Source organism: Cynocephalus volans, chromosome 14 (genome assembly GCF_027409185.1).
Source record: "Cynocephalus volans isolate mCynVol1 chromosome 14, mCynVol1.pri, whole genome shotgun sequence".
NCBI lineage: Eukaryota > Metazoa > Chordata > Mammalia > Dermoptera > Cynocephalidae > Cynocephalus > Cynocephalus volans.
Genome location: NC_084473.1, coordinates 67,860,073 through 67,885,063, shown reverse-complemented (window position 1 = coordinate 67,885,063; position 24,991 = coordinate 67,860,073). Strand labels below are relative to the sequence as shown.

Below are 24,991 nucleotides of genomic sequence, written 5' to 3'. Positions count from 1 at the left end.
TACGGTACGTGCTTAATAGACTACACTTAATAGTTTCCTATTCATACATTATTATTTTAAAATAGCACCTCATTTTGCATCAAGCTCTAGACTTTCAAAATACTTTCATTTATCTTCTCTGAGCCACTGAAACTTCCTCGAGGGTGGCGAGGTAGGTGTTGGATTATTCTCACTTTACAGCAGAGCCACTGAGGCCAAGAGGTAAAGGCACAATGTGTGTGGGACGGAGCTGAGTCTTCTCTCGGCCTTGGCACCTCGAGGCCAGTCCCTGCTTGTCCACTCCTCTCCCACCCCCTCCCAGAGCCCATGCCCCTCCCAGAGCCACACCCTCACCTCCACCCGGAGGATGTCATCTGCAGGGAGGTCCTCCACCTTCTGCTCACTGTGCTCCACCAGCTTGGTCTCCAGGGAGAGCAGAACCCGGCCTCGATAGGCCACACCTTCCCCCTGAGAGAGGTGGTCAGGTCACCAGGAGCAGGGGAGACAGAGCAGAAGAGGGGAAGAAAAATGGGCATGATCTGGCCCTGAGGTAGCTCATCTGCCAGGCACCCGTGAGGTCCTTGAGCCAACCCCATCACTCTGCAGATGAGAGAATCATGGCCCAGCGAGCTCAGGGGACATGCCCAGCCACCCAGATGGTCAGTGCCAACCTCCAGCCCAGCGCAAGGGGAGATGAAATCTGAGATGGAGCCTGGGTGCCACAGGAACAAGGAAAATGGAGGGGTCAGACTGACCCTGAGGGAGGGGCAGAGTCAAGGGGAATGGAAGAGAGAAAGGTTCCTGGAGGGAGCAAGTAGAAGGAGGGTAATCTGAGTGGGTGGCTGCCTGGCCTGGGCCTGCTCAGGCCTTATCAGGCCCTTAGAATCTAGGCTGAGCCCAGACACTGCCCAGGCCAAGCTGGAAGACCCCACATGCAGGCCCAGGTACCTGAAGGATCCAGGGGTCTGGCGTCTCACCTTGCCCATGTTGAGCTCTGCATAGGGGTCTGGGAAGCCTGTGAACTCCCTGGGGCTGCCATAGAGGTTGACGTAACAGGGTCCAAATGTGGGGAGGAAGCCCAGATGGTCATCCACTGGGGGACACAGCAGGGATCAGAGGGGTTGGCCCAGTGCGGCTTTCCAGTGTTTAACTGCCACCTTCAGACCTGAGCCCATCCCTGGCCCTCAGTCCCCCCACATGCAGCAGATGTAGCCCCTGTGGTTATACAAAAAATCATGATGCTAATGATCTTCCATAAGACCCTTTAATCCCGTTCATCCCCACCACTACGCTGAGATGTGGATACTTTTATTTCTATAAGTCCCATTTTGCAGATGAGGAAACTGAAGGCTCAGAGATGCAAAAGAACACAAGAATACAAAGTGACAGGACCTAAAATGGTGTCACCTTGAAGCCCATGCACTCAGCCAGCATGCAAAGCTGGCGTTTGAGACCCTCCCTGCCTGTGCCCTCCTGAGGCCCACACAGTCTGGCATCCGCTCGCCATCCTGCACTTCCATCAGTGCCTCAGGCCCTCCAGCCAGTGAGGAGGCACGAAGGAGGTCCCAGAGCCTGGTGACCAGAGAAGCTGTCTCCCAGGGACAGGGAGGGGGCCCAGTATACGTCCCTCCCCCACAGTGCAGCCCCAAGCACATGCCCCATGTCCTAATGGCCTTGACTCATCCCAGGAAACCCTCCCCCACTGTGCAAAGAACAAATTTTCAGTGGAACAGGGCAGAGGAGAGAGAGAAGGAGAATCACATTAACGGTGAGAGAAAATCTTTTCTCCACATCATTTCCTCCTTTTTGGAAGCTCTCCTTTGTTAATGTCATTTTCCAGCTCACAGTGAGTTTTCCAGAATGGGACTTTACTGGCCATACTCTGAAAACCCTGAAAAGACAGGGTGTCCCTTTCGGGGGAAGGGGAAGAGGGCATTTCCAGAATGCCAAAGGCAGGAGGAAGGGCCAGGAGCGGGAACCATCTGGGAGGACACGATCCACACAAGGATGGGCCAAGGTAGGCATAAAATAAATGGCCTCAGCAGAGAAGTGCTTGAGTGAGACCTAAGGTGGAGCACTGTCAGTGCTCCCATCCTTGCTGAGACCAGGGGGCGAGGGAGGGGCAGATGGAACCAACATGAGCATTACTAATTATCTGTGTTAATCACCTCAATTATGATTTACCTTGTGAATTTCCACTTCAAGAGTTTTTCAACTCCCCCTGACCTCCTTCTGGTCCCACGACACCTTACACTCCCCCTGGACCCCTATGCTTGCCCCAAACCCTCACTGTCAGGCTGAGTGGTCTCATGTGAACACCAGCCCAAGCCCAGCAGGTTTAGGAAGGGTTTGGGGAGCATGGGAGGAAACTGCTCTTAAAGCATTCCAAAAGATTTACATATTCAGTAGTGGCTGAGAGGTAGCAGCCAAAGGTAGTAAGCTCAGGGACTGTGGGTGAGTCTCAATCCTACCTCAGGCCAATTAAAAAATTCCCCTCCCTCCAGCAAAAACCCCAAGGCCCCACTCCCCTTGTAATCCCTAAGGTGACAGCAACATACGGTCTGTGGCTTGCGGAGGCTTGACCACACCTGCAGGCTCCTCTGAAGCGTAAAGAAATGGAAAGGGGTTAGGATGGGCAGGGCTAGGAGGAGGAGCGGTTACGTGAATGGGCTGTGGATGGAGGGTGGGCAGTAGGAAAAGACAGCTCCTGTGTGGGAAACAGATGTGCCCTGAAGCCCCACCCCAGCCCAGCAAGAATTTATCACAAAATAATCACCGCCCCCACCCCCCCCACACCCCAGCCAGGCACAGCCCCCAGCACATGGTAAGCCCTCAGGTCCCCACCCCCCCACACCTGATCTGGCTATGTGTGTTCTCTTTGAAGACTGAAAACTGGACTCGAAATTTGATTCCATACATTCAAGAAATAATGCAGAAAAGAAAATGTGCTTTTCCATATTATAACCAGATAAGTGAGGGAAACAAAATACAGACACAAAGAAAGGGTGGGGAAAACATAAAAAGACCAGAGCTAGGCAGCAAGGCACACCCAACGCTCCCACCGGAGCAGGCAGGATGACACTTGGGACTGACACTGAGCAGGGGCATTTTAAGGCACAACATCTCCACCCAGTGGTCACTTCCAGTATTGCCACTGAAGGCATCGTGTTGCATTTTCACAACAGCGGGCACTGGGATCTGCCTTCTGGTGCCTGCCACTTTCAGTGAAGCACAGTGCCAGATGCTGTGCATTAGCTGAAGGCTCTGCACGCTTCGGCGTACCCCTAAATGTTGGTAAGGGATGTCTAGAAATAAGAGAAGCAAGGCAGGAAATGCTCTGGCACACCTTGGGGCTCTTGAAATCCATCCCTCACTTCTAGGAAGGTATGAGATGCCCCCAAGAGAGTCGGCACCCGTCTGTCTTCTTCCCCTGTCCTGTCTGACTTCTGCTTCTTCCTGCGCTCTCACTTTCCCTTACTCCTTCTCCACCCAGCAAAGTGTAACCAAGTCTGAAGTCATGACCAAGCCTGGGGACATGGCTGGTGAACTTGCTGATTATTTTTATTTGTTATTCACCTTTTCCTATAGCTCTCCTCCAAAAGTAATACCTGCTACTATTTCCCACGGCCCCATGATTGTGGTCAAGAGCCAAGAGTTGAGGAACATGTTATGAAGGAAGAATAAGCAGAGACACAGAGAGAAAGGGTGAGGACAGGAGAAGAGGGGGACAAGGCAGCCCGAGGAGCTGCCAGCCCTCAGCTGTGAATGCAGGCTGGCAGAAGTCAGCGCTGCAGAAATCATAATCTGTGGTTGTTTTCATGTCCCCAGGAATAGGTTTTCATCACTGGGAGAGCCAGGCCTCTGGCCATAGAGGAGCTTTCTGCCACAGCAAGAGGACTGACATGGGCACAGCTGTAGCCCCGAGGAGAGCAGTGGCCAGCGACCACCAGAAGGAAACCGATTCCATGTTAAGCTCCTTCCAAATGATTACTAATAGTCCCGGCTGGTTATCTCACGCTAATGAGGCTGAGGTCATAGTTCCGAACCCCATGTGCTCCTTGCAGAGGCAAATTCTGCTTCCCACTCATAGACCAGCTTTGAATCCTGGCTGCAGACTGGTGCCCAGCCCAGACACAGATGTGCCCCTAATCCCTCCAGCCATCTGACCAACATATGCCTCTGGTGGTTAGGAGGACCAAGTGGGTGGCTGTGCAGTTCGCTGTTTCCCAACCACCCCTTTTCATTAGTTCACGCATTCATTCATTCATTTGTTCATTCAGGTAATCTAATGAGGCACAGTGCTAGGCACTAGGAGTGTGTAATGAGACATGGCCCTGATGACCTTAGAACAGGGATTCTTAACTTGGGGGCAGATCTCAGGTCTGTGGGTACTAAGGCTCATCCCAAGTTCTCTCCCCTGTGTCTGCAGATAGTTCATAAAGTCAAGGTCAGAGTGACCAGTGAAGCCACCCAAGAAAAAGCTTCTATTTAGTCCTCATCACCCTTTTGCCAAAACACAAGTGTTTTGGTGTGTTTTCCCTAAGCCCCAGGAACCAAGGCTGTGGAAGCCCCAAAACACAAATGAATACTCCCAGTTTTGTGGCCTGAGCAGCAAAGCCCAAGTCCCTCACCTGGGGGAAGCCAAAGGAGACGGAGGGCAGGAGCTCCCAGCCCAATGAGCCACAAGTCACAGCCCTGCAGACAGTCCCTGGGGACAGGTGTGTCTCCTGGAAGAGCTGAGGCCATTGCCTGTGGCCAGCCCGCCAGTTCCTCTGCCTCTCTGCCACCCCCAAGCACATGGCATTTGGCTGCCTGACACTAGCCTTCACCAGGCAGGAGGAGAAACTGAGAACTGCTGAGAACGCATCATCATTTACACTCCAAAGACAAAAAAAACTAACTCCAGATTTCTTAGCCATGAAAGAACTGTAGGATACAAGTGCTATTTGTGAAGTGTGACTTTCATATGCGTAAAGCTATCAAAGAATCTGCGTAGCTTCATAGGTCTCATGTGCCTGTTACCTTTCGAAAGAACAGTAGCTTCTAAGGAAAGCACTCCTTTTTAATAAACAAAATCTGTACTTAACATTTTGACGCACAGGGTCCAAGGAATACTTTCGTGTGCCCAGGCAAACTTGTGGGCAGAAGTGCTTAAGAGGTTAGTCCTAGGTCTTGTCCTCACTGGAAATACAAACACAAACACAAAAACTCCTGGTTGAACCAAATAATCTGTGAGCCATGAGGCCAGAGAATGTGGAGAAAGAACCAGTTTCTAAGTTCAGTTTCATTTGGCTTTTGAGAGCTGTGAGAAAATAAAGCGTTGTGCATCACCCAGATGTGCAGGAACCCCACAAGGTGGAGGAAAAACAGAGAAGAGGTGAAAGGAAAGTTGGAGTGCTATGTTCTGAGGGGGCCTCAGGACAAATGGGAGAAGCTTGGCAGGGAGCAAGACCAGTGCTAAGCTCAGGGCTGGAGAGAGGCGGCCTCAGAAAGGCACCCACCTCCTCAGAAAGGGACATCAGAGAATCTGAGCAGTCATAAAGAACAGCTCCAGTTTCACCAATAAATTTAGCTCTTTTATTGTCACACAGATCAAGCTATTTAATTGCATATTCAAAATTGGTTAGCCGGTTGCAAGAAGATTCTCATTTATTTCCAGAAGGTGGAGAGAGAAGAGGAGAGAAGGTAGTCCTGTCTTTGGATGCCTCCCTGGATTGCCCGTGACCTGAGCGCCATCCAGTGGTCATGTAAACATCTTTCTCTCCTTCCCATTAAAATATTCAGGCTGACACAGAAAAAGATGAAGGCGAACATCACCACCAGAAATGAAGACTGATGGGGGGAAGAAAAAGGATCTAAACTCCCTATCAGCTGGCTCTCAGAAACAGCGGCTGTTGGAAAACAGCCAGAAATGTCACATTGTGCCTCTTCCAGTCTGTCCCTGGATTCAGACGCCTGGACAGCACCAGTCAGAAAACTGGAGAAGAGATGTCTTCCATACCGGGAGTTCTGATCTGTGAGAACACCTCTGCATACACCCCGTGACCGCCCCTGCCCAACTCAAATCTTTCTACCTGTACATGCAAGAGAACTCTCCTCAGAGACTATCTGGATGGCAATCAGTGAAGACGGCTGCATCCTGGGACAGGTAGTTTCCACAGCTCTGGAAGGTCATTTTTGTGTGTGCTACCAATTCAAAGTATCAATGATGAAATCAGAGTGGCAGAGAGCAGCTAGGTGTTGAAGCTGAGCAAGGGAACCGGCGAGTCCACTGTACAATTCTCTACTTTTGTGTGTACTTTGAAATGTTCGGTAATTAACAAACATTTTTTTTTTTTTAATGTTTCAGAGAATCTAGAAGAAGGGATTGGAGAAGATACCAGTCTCAAAAGCACTGGGAGAGTCTGCCAGAAACTGGGCACATTAACTTGTTCACCAGCTAAAACCTAAGAAGATGTGGGGACAGAGACCCACACACCCTATCTGTGGAAAGACACCAACACTGAACAGATCTTGTTAGAGAGTGAATAAAGGAGGTGGGGAAATAAGAGAGTGCCAACCAAGACAGGGAAACAGCATCTGTAGGATTCAGGAGAGTGTCCATCTGAATTTTTCAGAAAATGATTTGGACTCCTCAACAGCATGCAAGAAGATCTAGCCTTTGTGAAACAAAGCAAAACTTCTGCAAGAGAACAGACAAGGAGCAAAGAAGAAAAGGAAAATATAAAAGGGGTGATAGAAGGAAAAGAAGGCTTGGCAAGAAACCAAAAATGTAATAGCCAATTTTAAACTACATGGAAAGCAGTAAAAAGCAGAATTGGTACAGAAAACAAAAAAATCAGATGAGTGATGCAGAAAGCCAGTAATAATGATAATAAACAGCAAATGTTCCTTTAGGGTTCACTGTGTACCAGACACTATAAGAACTTTACATTTATAATCTCATTGGATCCTTACAACAACCTTATGAGGTTGGGACTTGTAAGATCCCCATTTTACAGATGTGAATCTGCAGCAACTCACTCAGTTACAAAGAAGCAAAGCCAACAGAATTTGAGCCCAAGCTGGCTAGTTCCAGGGCTGGAGCTTTCACCACTACCCTACCCTGCCTTCAGCTATCCATGGCATAATGTTAGAGTAAAAAAATTATTCTTAAACTCAGATTTAAGAATTTACCATGTCTCAGACAAAATTCAATAGAAACAGTTCTACCCCTAAATAGAGCAAAGTAATTTTCTAGACTGCAAGGAAAAAGATAAATTCCTACAACCAGCAAATAGTCAGAAAAAAAAATAGACTACCTACAAAGGAGTCAAATCAGACTGCTCCCAGAAAATACACCAAAATAAATTAAAAATAGGTTAAATATTTAAATGTGAAAAATAAAAACGAAAAAGGAGTTAAATATAACCTTGTGGTATCCTGAAGACCTTTTAAGCATGTATATAAGGCAGAAACCATTTCATTATTTAAATACGAAATTTTGAAATTAAACACAAGAAGTTAGACTGTTTTAAATGGGAACAATAAAATAAATCTAAAGAAAGTTAAAGAAAAAAGTACAAAGATAAAAAGTCCAATGACATTTAAAAAAAAAAAAAACTTCTAATTAGGCTAATCAAGAAAAAAGAAAGAAAACTCAAACACATAGCATTAGAATTTTTTTAAAAAGGAAACACCACAGGTAGAAAGAATAGTTTACATTATCAAAGTTTTCTCCGTATAACATTATTTAAATAAATTAGAAGAACCTCAATGTAATGGATGCTTTTCTAAGAAAATATAAATTATCCAAATTGACTAGAGTAAAAGTAACAAACTAAAAATAACAATAATCACAGGAAAAATTGAAAAGTTTTTAAAGAGCTATTACAATACCCACTCAAAAAGGGCACCCAGCCCATCCGGTTTTATGGGTGAATTATTTCAAACCCTCAAAATACTATATTCTTATGTTGTATAAACTGTTCCAGATGTTAGAGAAGACTTTAAATCTTTTCAATTAATTTTACAGAGCCAGCATAACCCAGATACCAAAACCAAAGAAATAATAAGCAGACATACTGATCAAAGATCATAGAAAATCAAGAAACAGACCCAAGAACACACTTAGGAACTTAGTAGGTGATAAAGGTGGCATTTCAAAATATAGGAAAAATATTATTAATGTTGGTATCACCAAAGAACAATTTTGGAAAAAGTAATGTTAGATCCCTGCCTTATTCACTAAGGAAAAGATTAACAGATTCGGCCACAGAGAAATTTTAAATTTCCATAAGTCAAAAACTATTGACTGGTAAAATAAAATTGACAAGAATTATTCACCACATATATGACAGGGGGAAAGTTAATATCCATATATATACGGAACTTATGAAACAATGAGAAAAGGGCAAACATACCATCAGAAAAACAGACCAAGAACATGAACAGGGAATTTATAATAGAATAAATATAAAGAATATAAAAACACATTATATGTAAATATAAAATTATTATTAAAATATTTTTAAATTTTTATTGGTCAATTTCACCAGCTATCAATGAAATGAAAATTAAGGCAACAATGAGGTACCATTTTCACCCATCAAATTAATAAAGTTCTTTTTATTATTATTTTACCCTATGTTGGTGAGGGTGCAGAAAAATAAGCTGATGGCAGTGACTAGAGTATAAATTACTCCATCCTTTTCATGGGGCAATTTTGATATACACTAAAAGCCTTAAAAATGTTGAAATCCTTTGACATAGCAATACCATTTTTAGGTATTCATCCAAAAGGAAACTCATGAATGATATAAAGATTCAGCTACATAAATTTTTATTGCAAAGTTAGTTGCTTATAATGTAGAAAACCTAAATATTCAATATTAACTAATTCATGTGGGTTATGATACATTCACATAACAGAAGATGTGTATTCATTCAAAATTGTATTATAGAACTTTTAATAATAACATTTAATAAATCTATGTTGTATTGCGAACTGACAAAAAACAATTTGCAATTTATTTTTAATGTGTATATGTACATATCCATGTATGTGTGTACATATATATATATGCATGTCCATATACATACATACATACATACATACAGAAAAGTCCCAGAATGTTAATAGTTAGATCTTGCCTGGATGGGTGGGCTTATGGGTTATATCACGGATAAATTTTATATTCTTCTTTCAGATTACTTATTAATTTAAAATTTTATGAAATGATATTGGGTTACTTTTTAATAGGCCAATGAAAGCTGTTTCAAAATAGAAACTGCTAGAGCACAGTCGGCCAGTGTAAAACACAGTGGACGGTGTGGCAGCAGCCACTGGTATTATCTGCATGAGCGAATTATTCTCTTTGTACCATTCAGTGGTGTATCCCGACCCTCTGAGCGTGGGGAATCCTAAAGATCTGCAAGCCGTCTCTCTCACTGGCCAGAGCCCTTCTCCATGGAAAACAGGCAGAAAAGGCTTTATGATCTTCCCTCTTCTGCAAACTCTGAAAGCTAGGGGTGAAGGATGGATAGAGGTGGGATGGGCACAGCACGTGGGGTTGGAGGCAGCACAAAGGTGGAACGTACCTTCTATTTCTCCTCCAGAGGCAGAGATTTTTGACATACTCAGGTAGATGGTGGCCACGACGTCGTTGTGAGTGAGGCGATCCCTAGAGCAAGGGGTAGAGAGGGCCTGAACAAGGGTGGGGGGTGGAAGGCCACAGCCCAACCAGGAGGGAAGTAGCTGAGGCTCCACATCGTTGGGGGTCCCAGTTTCACACTGGGTATGTGACTGAGACCTGGTAATCCCAGGGAAGAAGAGACTGGACAGAAAGCTTGGCTCATGACTGCCCTAGAGGGAACTAATCCTTCTCGCTGGCCATCAGCATCCCCTCAGCCAACCAACACTGGGCCGCCTGCCTGGATCTCTGTGGGCACACAGGCAGGCAGGTGGGGCAGGGAGCAGCAGACTGTTCAGGGAGCCAGATGCCTATGCCCAGGGACAGGTGAGGCTCTACAGGCTAAAGAAATATCCAGGTCAAGGAGAAAACCAGGTACCAGGAAGAAACTATCTTCAAGACCACAGTCGTGAATTAGCCAATGCTAATGCATGACTCCTTTTTGTATCTGACTTTCTATGTGACAAAGCACCTTTAACCATCATCTCACAGGAGCACAAAAGCCTTGAGAAACAAGTACTTTTATCATCATCTCTGTTGCACCAATGAGAAAACTGAGCTCGGAGCCATGAAGGTACTTGGCCAAGGTCAGCCAGGGAGGGACTGAACCCTGGTCTGGTGTTCGTGTCATGGGACACGGGGCTCCAGGGCATGGTACAGGGCCTGTCCTGCTTCTTAGGAGGATGGCTTCTCCCTCCCCAACCAGCACAGGGGGCTGTCGATAGAAGCTCAAGGAGACTAATTAATTGATCAATCCATTAGCCAACAACACCAGTGCAGACCCTCCCTCTGTGCCCCACATCTGCCCCCCTTGATAATAGTAAACAGTAGTAGCTAATGTCTACTGAGCACCTACAGAGTTGTCATGGGACTTAGCTCACTGGATCCTCACCTGAGCCCTATCAGGTAGGTCCTACAATTAGCCTCACTTTCAGATGAGGAAGCTGAGATTTAGGAGGTTAAATAATTTGCCAAGATGGCAAAACTGGGATTTGAGGCCAGATATGCTGGCACGGAAACCAGAGCTCTGATTGCAGCAACCTGCTGCTTCCTTGGCAGGCTAGACCTGGGGTTCTCAACCCAGTGGTTTTGACCCCCAGGGAACATTTGGCAATGTCTGGAGACATTTTTTTGTGTGAGAAGGGAGTGTTACTGGCATCTAGTAGGTAGAGGCTATGGTTGCTGCTAAACATGCTACAATGCACAAGACGGTCCCCCACAGCAAAGAATATTCCAGCCCTAAATGTCAATAATGCTAAGATTGGGAAACACTGGGCTGGCAAGACCTGTCTCCTTTAGGAAACTCCTCCGGAGCATTTTCCCTCTTCTCAGTGCCCCTGAGGCCCTCTCTCCCTGCCCTGAGTACCCTGAGTACGGCGGCTTCAGGGAATAGTGTACCCAGCCCTACTGTGAAAGACACACCTGGGCATAGTGATCTTATTTTTTTAAATCCTAACGCCAATCTCTGCTGCTCCCTTCCTTCCTCTTTGTGTTTCGCAGGGAGATAATGAAGCTTTGATTTTAAAGTTTACATCAGGACAGGGGCTGTACTTGGAAGAGTAAACGGTCAGTGCAAATCTTTATCATTTTTCCTGCTGAAGATGTTAAAAATGCTCTTGAACATCTTACAGTGAGATTGTCGACACCAGATAACTGACTGTTGATGGAATTTTCAACTGCCTTCATGACCAAGCCCTAGAAAAGACAAGCACTTGAAGAGGAATTGGGTTTCTGACCTCTGGCCTTATCCGAATCAGGAGAGGAGGGGAGAATCAGAGACATTTTGTTTTTATGGAGGTGGGGGTGGATTTGGGGATTTTTTTGTTTTTAATGAAAAAGGTATTTTTAAAGAATTGACTGGAAGATTAAGTTACAGAGAAAAGGCCTTATGGGCTATGTCCTATTTCCAGGTAATAACAGAAGTTTATCTGCATTTTCTGGGAAGAAAGCACTTTTCTGGATAGGGACTTCCAGCAGCAGAATGCTTTCTGGCCAAGAGTTGGGTTTTGGGGCTTGGGGTTGCTTTTGGAAAATACAGCAAGTCTGAAAATAGACTCACAATAAAAATGCCACTTCAACCCAAACCAGAGATGCAACCACCAGATTCTGTAATGTGTTTGGATTGTACAGTATGCTGATGCCCGTGACACAGCTCACATGGCCTCGGGCCAGACACATCCACAGCACATGGGACAGCCGCACCCACAAGCATCCACATGCACAAACACGCACGGACACGCACAGCCGATAGCCCACAGTCAGTGCAACACACACACATTGCAAGCTGAGATGAAGAGATCGTTCTGGGATGCAAAGGACGTCTCTCCTCCAAACCGCTTCCCAGCGGTACATACCCGTGGTCGCGGCCCGAGAGGCCTCTCCCCCAGGCCCCCTGGCTGCTCCCTTTCCTCTCCTCTAATTCTCACAAGCTGTTTTCTTTAGGTCTGGGGAACTGGCACACACTTTAATGGCTCTGTGGCCTGGGGGTTTTTCCCTAGTCTCTCATTATCCTCCTGGTTGGGGGTGCCATGGGCCTGAGACCAAAGGCGAACACGCTGGGGAACCACACAGCCAAGACTTTTCAGGGCACAGAAAGGACAACTCTCTCTTTTTGGAAAGGCTGGTGTCATGGAGGTCACATGTGTGGGTCCCTATCATCCCCCTCAAGTGCAGGAGAAATCGCCTCAGCACAGCAGGAGGCAGCATGGCCTAATGGTTAAGAACACAGACTTTGGGAGCCCCAAGCTTGGCCTCAAGCCTGGCCTTGGCTACTTTCCGGCTGTCACCTCGAGCAGGTCACTCAATCTCCCCCAACCTACTCACCTGTGAAGTAGGACTATGCCATGGAGTCGAGGGCCAGATGAGATCGTGCATGCTAAGTGCTTGCTGGGCACAGAGCATGGCATACAGTAGGTGCTCAACCAGTGTTAGGAACTGTCATTTTTCTAAGATGCCCATGGGCTATTGCCCTCACCTGCTCCCTCCCCTGCTTGGGCAACCTGGCCCACTTCCCAGCCTGGCGTCCTTCCCTTCCATTCTACCAACCCATAGGGGCACCACGGCCATCGTCCCAGAAGTTCTGCTCTTTGCAGCCTCCTTGCCTGGTCTTACAATCCTCTCCTCACCAGAATGCTGGAATGCCCTCGCCCCATGCCTCCTGCCAGGCCACCCCTGCCCCACCTCCTCCAGGAAGACTTCCCACCATTCCTGCCCTCGGGGATGGATTCCTCACAGCCCTACCCGCCTGTGCCCTCCTTATCTGCCAGCTTCAGTGCAGATGTCCTGCCTCACAGCAAGGAAGCAGGGCCATGAGTAAGCTTCCCAAGAACTGCCCACGCCCTCTTCTCCCCTGCCTCCCCCAGGGGAGACCAGCTCACCAGAAACATCCTCTCTCACTACGTGCAGACTGAGCTGAACGAAACTGAAGGGTCAGTGACCCCTCAAGATAGCCCCCACTAAAGACTCTGAGACTCGGAACTTACCAGTCTATGACACGAATCCGCATTTTTTCACACATGGAGGGAAACTGAGAAGGGAAGAGAGACATATTAGGCATAGAGTCCCTTTGAAGAAAGCCATAACCCCTCCTCCAGGCAGAAGTCCAGGATGCAGGCAGGATGCTGGGGAGTCAGGGACCTCCTGGGGTGGGCTGGTGGGAGGGCCAGGCTCACCATGGCAGGCAGCGTGATGCTCTGGTTCCACTGAGGGTTGGCCGTCTTCTCCAGGATCTTGCTGCAGAGCTGGAAGACACAGAGGACAGGTGAGTCAAGAGTCATGGGGACCCTGGGCTCCCTCAGGGATCACCACACCAGCCAGCGGCCATCCTCCGCCACACTGGCTGCCCTAGGGCTAGGCTTGGACACAGGGAGTCTTGCAGAGACCAAGCTCAATAGAAGGTCAGGCCCAGAGTTGGGGAGTAGATAGGGGTGGGTGGGTTGTCTGAATGCCACAGCCCTTCTACCCTGAACTTGTACCTCTTGTTGGAAATCCCTCTCCCCCATCTCCTGTTATAGCCATGACCCTAAAAGTGAGAGCTCTGAGTCCAGACTGGCTTTCCCAGAGGCCCTTATAGCCCAAGACACTCCCCTTTGCCCATCGACCCAGATCATCTGCCATTTTGGAAGATCATGAACCCTAGACAATCAGAGATGGGGGACAGGGGAAGAGGGAGGGGAAGGCTGGGGTCAAGCACCTGCATCTGAGAGTAAAAGAAAATTCAGTAAAGACACAATCCCTATCTATAGAAACCCACATTCTGCCTCAGACAAGCCCTGCCCTACAGACTGGCTTTTCACAAAAAGAAACCTAGCAGGAAAGTGGTAACTAGATCCAAACCAGCAGCTCATGTGCCAGCTCTGCTCCTGGAGTCTATGGGGAGCACCAGACCTCTCAGCCAGACCCAGGGTATCCTGTAACCACATCTGGGGATAGCAGGTAAAGACAGTTTCAGACATATCCTGGTAGGTCTGCACATGCTAACATAGGAATAACAAGCAGCCCTTTTCAGAGCATTTACCATAGTCCCTGCATCACATTTCATGTGCATTATCTCATTTAACGAGCATCTGACTCAGATCAGGACATCCTCCATGGGGAGAGGACTTTTCCTCCATTTCTAGTCCTCCCAGTGCCAGCCCCTGCCCCCACCTACCCTCTCCTCGCTGTAAAAAGAGCCCAGGCAAAGGCTGCACAGGGCTGGGAGCAGGGGTGGTTGTCAGGATTGGGCACTTGTATTAGCAAAGGGTGGAGGAAGGAAAGAAGAGAGACCAACAATCCAGTAAGGATGGGATAGACAATTCATGGGAATGGACAGTTCAAGGGCTGTAAAGCATAAAAAGAGATGCTCAACCTCACTCATAATAAAAAGAAACACAAATAAAACTAATGAGGTACCATCTCTCATTTGTCGGATTTGTAAAAACCTCCCAAGTCTAACAGCCCAGTTGGCAAGGCTATGGGAAAACTGCATTCTCGGATTTCAGGAAAATGAAATAGTTTGACCCCTCCAGAGGACAATTGGCCATTATCTATCATAATTTCAAATGCATATTCCCTTTGACTTACCAATTTCACCTCTAGACATTTATCCTATAGAAATACTTGCACATGCACAGAGTGACATATGTAAGAGATTATTCACTGCAGTGAAACTGCCAACAAAAAGCCGAAAAATGCAAAAAAAAAAAAAAAAACATGGCACTAAGTAGACCGAGAAAAGGACACTTGTTTACAGTGTGTGAGAGCTGAAACAAGGAGGCACAGGGCCACTTTGTTCAACCTCAGCAACCAACACGCAAGTCAGGCAACACAGATTGTTTTCAGCTCCGCACGTGTCCGCAAATGACCATGAAAGTGCCACAGGAATTGATTTTAGGGCCGACCCCGTGGCTCACTCAGGAGAGTGCGGCGCTGGGAGTGCCTAGGCCGCAGGTTCGGATCCTATATAGGGATGGCCGGTGTGCTCACTGGCTGAGCGCAGTGCGGGCGACTCCAAGCCAAGGGTTACGATCCCCTTACCGGTCATGAAAAAAAAAGAGAATTGATTTTAGGGTTACAAATAAATTTTAGCAAATAGGCAAATTCACAAATACAGAATCTGTGAATAACAAAGATCAACTGTAATCTGAATCCAATTTTTTTCTAGCAGGCAGAGGCAGTGGACCAGGGAAAGTGAGAGCCAAAGAGAGAACACATACTAGAAGGAAATACATACAAATGTTAACCAAACAGTAGTTATCTCAGGACGGGGGGTTATTACAGAAATATGTGATTTTTTTGTTTGTTTCTTTTCCTTTTCTCTGATTTTTTTTTTTTTTTTTTTTTTACAATTAATGGGTTTTATTCTTGAATTCAAGGGAGAAAAATTTTGCTTTAAAATCTCCTGCCCTGTCCTACAAGCACCTCCCCTTTCCTTCTCCCATACCATGAAGTGCTCATGTGCACACCACAGGAGCACACACACACCCTCCTTTCCCCTTAGTAATTTGGTCACATCCGTATGATTCACATCTTGGACAATAGTGACACCCAGTGTCCATAAGAGGAAATGCAAAGACAGCCAGGCTAGAGGACAAAACCGCAGGGCTCTTCAGATTAGGATGCAATGAGAAAAAAGTCTAAGGGAGGTGATGGAGGTGAGGCATGTGGCCAGGGAACTATATACAGTGGGCCAGCGGCCGGGCTCAAGCAAGGAGCTGCAGCTCCCATTTTCCCTCTAGAAGGAGGTGGAGGTGGCGGGAGTTGAATGAGCTTATAGTGAAGGAGGAGGTGAAACCTGCCCCCTTAAAAGCTTCAACCTGATCAGCTTCCTCTGGTGGTCTCCTCTCTGGCTTGAGCAACTTCCTTGTGGCCTCCCCCCGACCCTCATTGCCTGTCCCTCTCTCTTAGCCTTCTATGTGTCGCTTTTTTCTCATTGTATACCTTCATAGAAAAATCCCCAGACCAGCAAGGGCATCTCAGAACAGAGAACCTGGGAGACCACAGTGCTGGCAAGGACCCGGGAGCAGCCAGAAGCTCCAGAGCTCTGAGACTTAGCTCCAAGGAAAGTGGTGAACTTGAAGGCAAGTTGTTCTTACTTATAGACAGCATCACAGCACCCTACCACACTGGGAATATGGGATAAAAAGAATCTCAAGACAGGGCTTTTCCCATCTGTCAAGTGGAAAAATGGATCATAGCCTTTGGAGCAAGTGTCCCACAAAACTGTCCAGCCGTGCCTTCCTGTTTCCTTCCTGCCATCGTGCATCTGTCCCAGCCCCTCCTGAGGCCAGACACAAGCCCAGAACAAAACCTGCATTTGGATAAGGATCTGCAATGAGCACTTACAGTCCATGTGAATGAGTTTAAAATCTGTGTTGCCTTCCCCACATACATTTTCTTTGAGAGCCTGTGCTAGACTCTGGGGATGGAGGAGCCAGCTAGAAGGGGCTCCCAATGGCCAACTTCAGGACAATTCGTGCATCTAATGCAATGAGGACTGATTTTAACTTGACGAACTAAAACTTAACAAGGTCCATGGTAACACTCAAAGGAGCAGGGGGAACAAAGCTCTTCTTTACAGAAAAATGCCAGCTGGTAAAGAGGGAAAGAATGATAATGACAAAACCACCACTTTGCAACCCCGGGTAAATGACCTGTTCAGGCAAGGAGGTCAATGGGTGCTTAGACCATTAGGTAAGAGGTTGCTGAGAAATAGGATATCTGCACAGCGCCGAGATATCACTCACAGATCAATTACTAATTACAGAGGAGGAATATTTACTTTTATAAGGGAGAGATCTGGAGGCACTGCCTTAACCAAGTGACCAGAAGATCACCACAGATGATGGGACAGCCTGACGTTATTGCTTCCTGTTGTGATGTAATATGACATATGGAACATCACCTATGATGAGTTCTTGCCAAAATACTTAATCTGAATCTAATCAGATCTCTAGGCTTAACTTCTAGTTTATAGGAAATCCAGGAGCCAGAGAAACAAGTTAAACACCACCAGAGGAGACAGTGGGACAAATCTAGGACTTGGACAAATGGCCTGGGCTCATCAAAAATTCAGTGCCATGAGATGAGGAAAATGGGAGGTGGGGACTGTTGTGTAGTCCTGGGAAGATATGGCAGTGGCTGTGGGGGCAGAGGCAAGGATGGGCCTTGGGGACATGTTGAAGGCAAGAGCTAGAGGTGGCATGTTTGATGTAGAGAGAGGAAAAAGAGGGAAGAATCAGGGCAGGCCCGTATTATCTGTCTTTGCTGGTGGTACCTGTTTAAGAAGGAGGCTCCTCGAGGTGGGGCGGGTTGGGGCAGAGAAAATCACTCACTCCTTTAAAGGCGTGGGGGCAGCAGGCAGAGCTGTTCAGAAGCATGGAGAGGTCTGGGGTTGAAGGGAGAGATCAGAGCTAGAGAGCTGTGGGGAACCCTGCAGAGAGGTGGTGGCCGAAGCCTGCGTGTGGCCAAAGCTGCCGGAGAGCCTGTAGGGTGGGCACACACATGCTGGGGGGTGCAGCCTGTAAGGAAATAGGGGCTGGGACAGAAATCAACAGGGACTGGAGGAAGGGATAGCCCTGCCTCTGTGCAGGAAGATGGGCTGCAAAGAAGAGGAGAATGTATGAGTGATCCTTATGGTAACCATCAGAGTCTTTCTCTGCCCAATTCCTGCCACAACTTTTTTAAAATAATCATTATGTTTTCGTCACACACTTAAAAAAAAAAGAAAGTTTCCCTGGCTTTATGGCTTCCCATCAGATTTCCATGCTATTGCTTCATTTCCCCGCAAATATTCCTCTATCCACTGTCCATCTGTCCTCTCCGGGTCCATCCACACCTATGTGTTTGTGTGAGACACCCCAGGCAGACCTGTCCACATGCATGTGGGTGGCAGCCGCAGAGTGCTGGGCCCATGTGAGTGTCTCATGGCACATCCCAGGATCAGCCCCTCTGTGTGCACCTGCCTCTGATGGGGATGCCTCACTTTGTCTGGCACTTGCCTGCCACCCGTCCAAGGGGTGCCCCGCAGTCACCACCACCCCCACCCCGAGAACCCTCCTGCACCCTTGCTTCTTACCATTTTCCCTGCAAAGCTGACTTCCATGAAGGGGTCCACCAAGTTCTTCTTGTTACTGTCAAAGCCAAAGATCTGCTTCACGTTGTCCATCACGGCATCGTCCACTGGGGAGAACATGCCAGTCACTGCCTGCCCCACCCCGCTGTCTTACCTCCAAAACCCTGATGTTCCCCGATCTGTCTCTAGTTAGTCCTGAAATTATGCAAGCAAGACACTTGGCCTCCTCGCCTGGGGACTCAGCCCAGGGACACCCAGGAGGGAGGACTGGCTAAGAACCACAGCTCCTGAGGGCAATGGGCTGCTTGTTACCCAGCCCCAAAGAGCTTGTTCACTGTGCCCTCTGTACTCAAAGGCTTCACAACAGGCCTATCACTTGATTGACCGCTTGATTAGAAATCCACATCGCTAAGGGCAGTAAACAATTCAGAAAGGGACTGGAAGTTGTTATAATAATATCCCATTATTGGTGCTTGGTTGACATTTTCCTTTATAATCATTAGCACAGTGATTTACCTGAGGTTAACCAACAAGTCAATTCTGTTTAAAAATAAAGAGTTTTTAATGCTGCTCCAAACCAATTATTTTACTGAATCAGCCAGATTACTAACATATGTATATACATATAGATAGATACGTGTGTGTATATGTACATATGTGTTATGTTTATATGTACTGCGTATGCATGAGAGGAGGGTGACAGTTAAAGATTACATGTTAGTTAATGCCTACATGAATACAACAGGTGCCAACAATTAGCAAATATTTATGTTCTGTTTACCCATCTATTTTGTTTTTATTTATATTTAAACAACATTGCAGAGAATTTAACACAAACCTCCTTCACCTTAAGAAAAGCAAACGTTTATATTTCCCTATGCTCCTTTGGAAGCTCACCAACCTCATTTCTACACAGTTGAAACCAATAAATGCAGAATGCTTTTAAGCATGTATTTTAATACCCATTTAATAACCAACACTTATTTAAAGTCTTTCCCCATGATTTGCATCCAATTAAATCCTTGTAAAAAAGAAACCTATTTCTTTTCTACATTTTGACATTTATTGATGTCATTAGTCAAAGCAGAAATACTCAATTAGCTTTATGTAAAACTTGTAAACAGGACCGAAGTTGCAAACGTTCTTACTGACTCTGCTATGGACAGTGACTGGCTTGATTATACTAATGTGCACTCTAAAAGAGTGGCTCACAACTGGGTTTCACGTCAGCATCACCTGGCTGCCAATGAGTGAGCCCTCCCCCAACCCAAGTCAATCTGAAATGCTGGAGGTGGGGTCTAGGCATCTGTTCTTTTTTAAAGCTCCTCAGGTTAGCCTAATGTGAAGCCTGGGCCGGCACCCGCGGCTTGAAAATATTCAGTGTAATTCCCCCAGCATTTGCTAAACACACAGGGTGAGTCCAGCACCAGTCTAGCCACAGTGAGAAACCCGGCAGCAGCCATGCTGGCCTCCCTGGGAGGATGAGGAGATGGCCACAAGTCAGGTGACACACTGTCCCAGTTTGCTGTGGACTGAGGTGTTTCCTGGAACGTGGGATGTTCAGTGCTAAAACCAGGACTGTTGCAGGCAAACTGGGATGGTAGGTCACGCGGGGACCAGCATTCTTCATCTGCAGAGACAACAGGCCCTAGGAGTCCTTCGTGCAAACCTTCCAACAGACAGCAACCACTCCCCAGCCCAGGATCTGCCAACTGTGACTGGCAGGCCACAGCTTCTTCACAGGGGGAAGGAAGATTGATGACATCGAGCCTTGAAAGCAGAACAGAGTCCAGACGGTGCTGACTCCCCAGTGAGAACCAAGAAAACAAGTCCACAGAGTGGCTAAGCCAGCCCAGCCAGGGGACCCTGGCATTGGGCCGATGGGCAGCTCTCACTTTCAAGATTTTTTGTATCTTTGTAACCCCACCAGCATTGACCACTTTTCATTAAATTCTGATTGCTTTTCTGTTGTTAAAAACAGAAAGAAAAAAAAAAAAAAACCCTTGGGAAACCTAGAGACGGTTTGAGGCATCCCCCACACTGCAGGGTGGAGGTCTCTAATAGACCCTCAGGGCAGGCCAGGGGGAGGAAGCCAGGCCCAGGGAGAAAGAGAGGGAGCAGAGGGGCAGCCCCTGAGGAGAGGGAGGCTCCGGCAGGAGCTGAGAAAAGGCCCTGTGCATCTACAAGCTGGAGGACTCTCCTTGCCCCAGGGAGCCCACCTTCCACTTCCCCTGGAACTGCCCAAGGCTTTTGCAGGCCTCCCACCCCCAGGGGGGTGCCACACTCACTCTGCGGCAGGTCCTCGGCCCTGAACACCTTCAGGCAGAAGTGCGCTCCTCGCAGGGCCACGCCTGTCGGCCTGAGCAGGTTGCCTTCGATGTCCTCCTTGTCTTCGGAGGGGTCTTTTCTCTCCAGCTACAAAGCAAACCAAACACGATTCCTTAATGCGCTCTCGAGGGCAAGGTCCTACCTTCCCCTCCGGAGAGCTCGACCTCCAGCCCTCACTCGCCGCACTCTGAAGCAGGGCAGCTCTGGCTCTGCCACCCGCTCCTGTGTGACTTCGGGCAAGTTCCTTCACCCGAGACTCTGCTTCCTCCTCGGTACGGTGGAGACAATCACACTGGCTCCCAGCACTGTTGGGAGGGTCGTCTTCAGTAAGGACTTAAATGGCAGTGGCTGGCCCGCAGCAGACATTCAACAAACCGCAGGCCCCTTCCCACTCCACGCAGTTAAAAAACAGTTACATTAGTGCCCGAGGTCTGAGCTCATTTCTCAACAAGTATATACTGAGTGACTACTGAGTGTCGCATCGTGCTGAAGGACGAGGGATACAGCAGTGACCAAGGTGGACAGAGGCCCCGCCCTTTGGAGCTCACCGTCTTGCATGGAAAACAGAACTTTAAGCCACCGAATGCAATAATGTGGGCTGCATATTATGATTTATATGCATAAACTGTCATTTAATCCTCACAGCACCCTTCCGAGTGGTGGGTTTCAAACTTGGCTGCACATTAGAAACCCCTGGGGAACCCCAGCCACACCCTAGACAGTTACAACAGAATTTCTGGGAGAGAGAACCCATGCAGCCATGGTTTTGAAAGCTTCCCAGGTGATTCCACTGGCAACAGAGGTGGCAACGGTGTGGTCTAGACCATTGCCCTGCATTCCAATTAAAATGCAGGTCCAGTTCAGCAGGACTGGGGAGGGGGACCATGACACTGCATTTCAACAAGCCCACGTGATATCCCTGCTGTTGGTCCACATATTACACTCTGGGTGCAAGGCCCTAGAATACTCCCCTTTCCAGATAAAAAAGATAAGGCTTAGCATAGGCTGGAGGCAGAACCCACATGCCAGAGAACATGAGCAGGGTGTTTGTAACTATCTAGAGGGAGGGGGCAGTGCTGGTGGTCAGAAAGGCCTCCCAGCTTGACACCTGGACTATAAGCTCCAAGTGCAGGGCATCCAGGCAGAGCAGGCAACTCACGCAGAGGTCCCGGCACGAGGGGAACTTGGCAGTTGGAGAAACAGGCAGAAGATCCCAGTGGCTGCACTCGGGCACGTGGGACAGGAAAGTGGTGAGGTCAGACAATGCCCAGTAGCCTACTCCCTGGAAAGCTGCCTGGCCTAGCCTTGCCACACTTCTCACTCAGTCCACACTTGACATGTAGAAATCTGCTTCAGATTCCTGGTAGCAAAGTGCTCCATCCCAGAGTGCCTCACATGGCACAAGTGCCCATGAGGAATTAGTTCTGTGTTTATTCTCTTCAGCTCACGTGAGAAAAAAAATGATCATCTCCTCTGCTTTCAGGCATTCATACATGTGTCCATTCCCCTGGACAACAGCACTGATTGAGTGAGCACCTACTGTGTACCAAACGTGAGAGGGGGTGAAAGAGATCATATTTGCTATATTGTCCCCATCAACAAGGAACTGAACCTCAATGATGGAGACAGACACATAAACTAACTAGACTAACAAAGAACTGGGTGGTGGTCTCAAGAAAAGACCAATAAATTTCCCTGGAGGACATGGCAGGCTTCATGGAGGAAGCACCATCTGAACTGGGTCTTGAAGAACAAATTGGTGTTTGGTAGGCAAAGAGAGAGAAGTCATTCCAGCAGGTGAAAAGGCAGGCAGAAGGATGGAAGAGCATTCTGGCAAGGGTCACACCGTCTGGTGCAGCCACAGCGCAGGGTCCACGGAGATACACAATGGGAAGTCAGACTGGGAATTTTGACTGAGGCCAAATTGTCAAGGACCTTAAATGTCATGCTAAGGATTCTGAACTTTATCCTAAAAGCAAGGGGGAAATCACTGAACTTTTTTATGGAGAATCACATGACACTACTTGAGTTTAAAGATGACTTTGGTGGTAGAGTGGGGATAGCTGGGGAGGCATAAGAGGTAGCTCAGAGGACACTTAGGAGGAAGCAGCAGAAACTGCTAGTTGTCCCCCCACATCCATTCTCTTCTGTTTCCTTTAATGAACTTGCAATTTTTAGCTGGGCAGGTTGTCCGTAGGATGGATGTTATTTCCCAGGCCATGTGACTAAGTTCTGATCAATGAGACTTGAGCATAAATGTGTATACAATGGGTCATGCCTTTGAAGGAAGAGATGTGGCCTCCATTGTCCTTTTCTCCCATTCCACTGGCTGGGATACAGATATGATGATGGGAACTGGAGCAACCGTCCTGGGCCATGAGATGGAAGCTGCATGACGAAGATGGTGGAGCAAAGACCAGGAGCCGAGGTCTCTGATCACTGCAGGAGCACCGTGCCAATTCTGGACTGCTTACCCAGGCATTTATGAGAGAGAGAAATAAACTCTATCTTCCTTAATGTCTATGATTTGAGGCATCCTTCTTACACCAACTGAACCTACATCTTAATTTACATAGAGGACCAGGTGAGAGACGATGGGAGCCTGACCTCAAACTCTGGTCTTGGAATGGGAAACAGGAGAAGCATGTGCTGAGGTTGCTGTGCCAAGACTGGCCAACTGCTCCCATAGGAATGGACAGATGTGGGACTGAGGGATAAAGAATGAAACTCTGGCTTGGGGGACTAAGTAGATAATGCTGTCATTTCCTAAGATGTTACTTAATGCAGGATGGGGGACAGGTGTGGGGAGTGGGCAGAGAATGATACTGGGTTTTCCTATGTTACGTTAGAGGGGCCTAAGGGATCTGTTAATGTGGCTTTGCTACAAGGTAAGAGGAATTGAGTGTCCAGAGCTCAGAAGAGCCAGGCTGGAGATGAGCAATTGACAAGGCTCAAGTGGTATGATAAAGAGATGGGCTCCTCGATAGTGAGGGTCAAGGACACAGCAAAGGGGCAGGAGGAAGAGTTTAGCTGAGCCACTGAATTTGAAGACTCCATTAAAAAGAGGGAGAGGGGAGAATCAGGCGAGCCACGAATGCTAAGGGAGGAGATCGTTTCAAATGTGATACGGGTTCCGGAATCCAACGCTGTGGAGCAAAGGAGCAAACGAATTGGAAGAGAGCTCCTAGGATTTGGCCATGGATGACCCTTAAGCAAGTGATTTCAGGGAGGTGGTGGGAAACATACTGAAGACGAGAAGGAATGAGCAGCTGGGAAAGCAGCGGAGGAAAGGGGCTGTAGAGTACTCTCATGGAGGTGCTGATAACTGGAAGGAAGGAGAAAGAGGGGATGGCAGCTTGAAGAGTAGTGGCGGGGGAAGTGGGCCAAGGGAGGGGTGTCCTAGGATGAGGGCTCTTGAGCCTAGTGAGACCAAAGAGCAGGAGGCAGGGGAGAGAAGGCTGAAGGAGGTGGTGGAAGACTCCCGCTCATGGTAATAGCAAAGGAGGTAGCAGGATGGGGGAGGGGTGCAGGGTGGAGGAAGGGAGGGAAGACAGTGAAGACGGGAGAGGAGCTGAGGGCCAGGGGAAACCACTCTGCCTCTCTACGGGAAGCTGAGATTAGAGCTTAGGAGAGATAGGAGAGTTTGGAAACAGCCACCATGGAAAATGGGATAAGGAGTAAACTACCCTCAACTAAAAGAGGCTGGCACCACCAAGGGCCCAACTGAGTTGGAAAATAGAAACCTGCATTGGTCTAGCCAGCACCTCCCGGGGACTCTGCCACCCAAACTGATTAAGGAGACATGGTGAGGGTGATGGGACACACAAGGTGTGGCAGAGGACCCCAGGGATAGTAAGCACATGGAGAGGATTGTGATCATAGAGGAAGTCCAGGCTGGGAACCCAGGAGGGAACTGGTGGGCTGGGAAAACCAAGAGGCATCAGGGTGCTGTAATCTCAGCAAGGAAGAGCTGCCAGTCACCAAGGATGAGGGAGGGAAAGCAGCAGAAAGAGACTGGTGGAGGAGAGAGCTGTTTCCCGAGCTCAGGAATAAGGTCAGATGTTGATGGCTCGTGGGTGGGGATGTGTCACAACTCAGCAACAGTGAAAGCCGGGGGCGAGGGAAACTGGGGATCTGTAAGCAAGAACCCCCTGGACTGGCTCTGCCTGCACAAGGGCCAGGTAACAGCCCAGAGGACCAGAAGAGCGAAGCAGACTTCAAAGGAGGAGGGAAGGGCTGCAGTGCCCTGAAAACTGTATGAGAAACCAAAAGATGGAGACTCCTCCCATCCGGAGGCCAGGGGAAGGAGTGGGGCAGAAAACAGGGGCTTCCCGCTGAGCCGGCCTCAAGAGAAGTGGCTTCATCAGGGAAAAACAAGGCTGCAATTAGTGGGAAGAGGAAGAAAGAGTGTTTTAGGAAAAGAGAATAGACTTAGAGATGCCATATAGAAGAAACAAGA

The 24,991-nt window shown here is 47.9% G+C and overlaps 1 protein-coding gene across 7 annotated transcripts in view; it reads right to left on the bottom strand.

Annotated features, from left to right (window-relative positions):
- The window catches only part of DYSF (dysferlin), a 221,544-nt gene that overhangs the window by 126,811 nt on the left and 69,742 nt on the right, over nucleotides 1–24,991 (bottom strand). For all 7 annotated transcript variants that reach the window (XM_063077909.1, XM_063077912.1, XM_063077914.1 and 4 more), the window contains 8 exons: nucleotides 20,493–20,619; nucleotides 18,208–18,311; nucleotides 13,322–13,390; nucleotides 13,133–13,176; nucleotides 9,559–9,641; nucleotides 2,538–2,579; nucleotides 957–1,072; nucleotides 334–447 (listed from right to left, as the gene is read on the bottom strand). In XM_063077909.1, coding sequence (XP_062933979.1) covers nucleotides 334–447; nucleotides 957–1,072; nucleotides 2,538–2,579; nucleotides 9,559–9,641; nucleotides 13,133–13,176; nucleotides 13,322–13,390; nucleotides 18,208–18,311; nucleotides 20,493–20,619 — 699 coding nt within the window. The remainder of the gene's footprint in view (nucleotides 1–333; nucleotides 448–956; nucleotides 1,073–2,537; nucleotides 2,580–9,558; nucleotides 9,642–13,132; nucleotides 13,177–13,321; nucleotides 13,391–18,207; nucleotides 18,312–20,492; nucleotides 20,620–24,991) is intronic.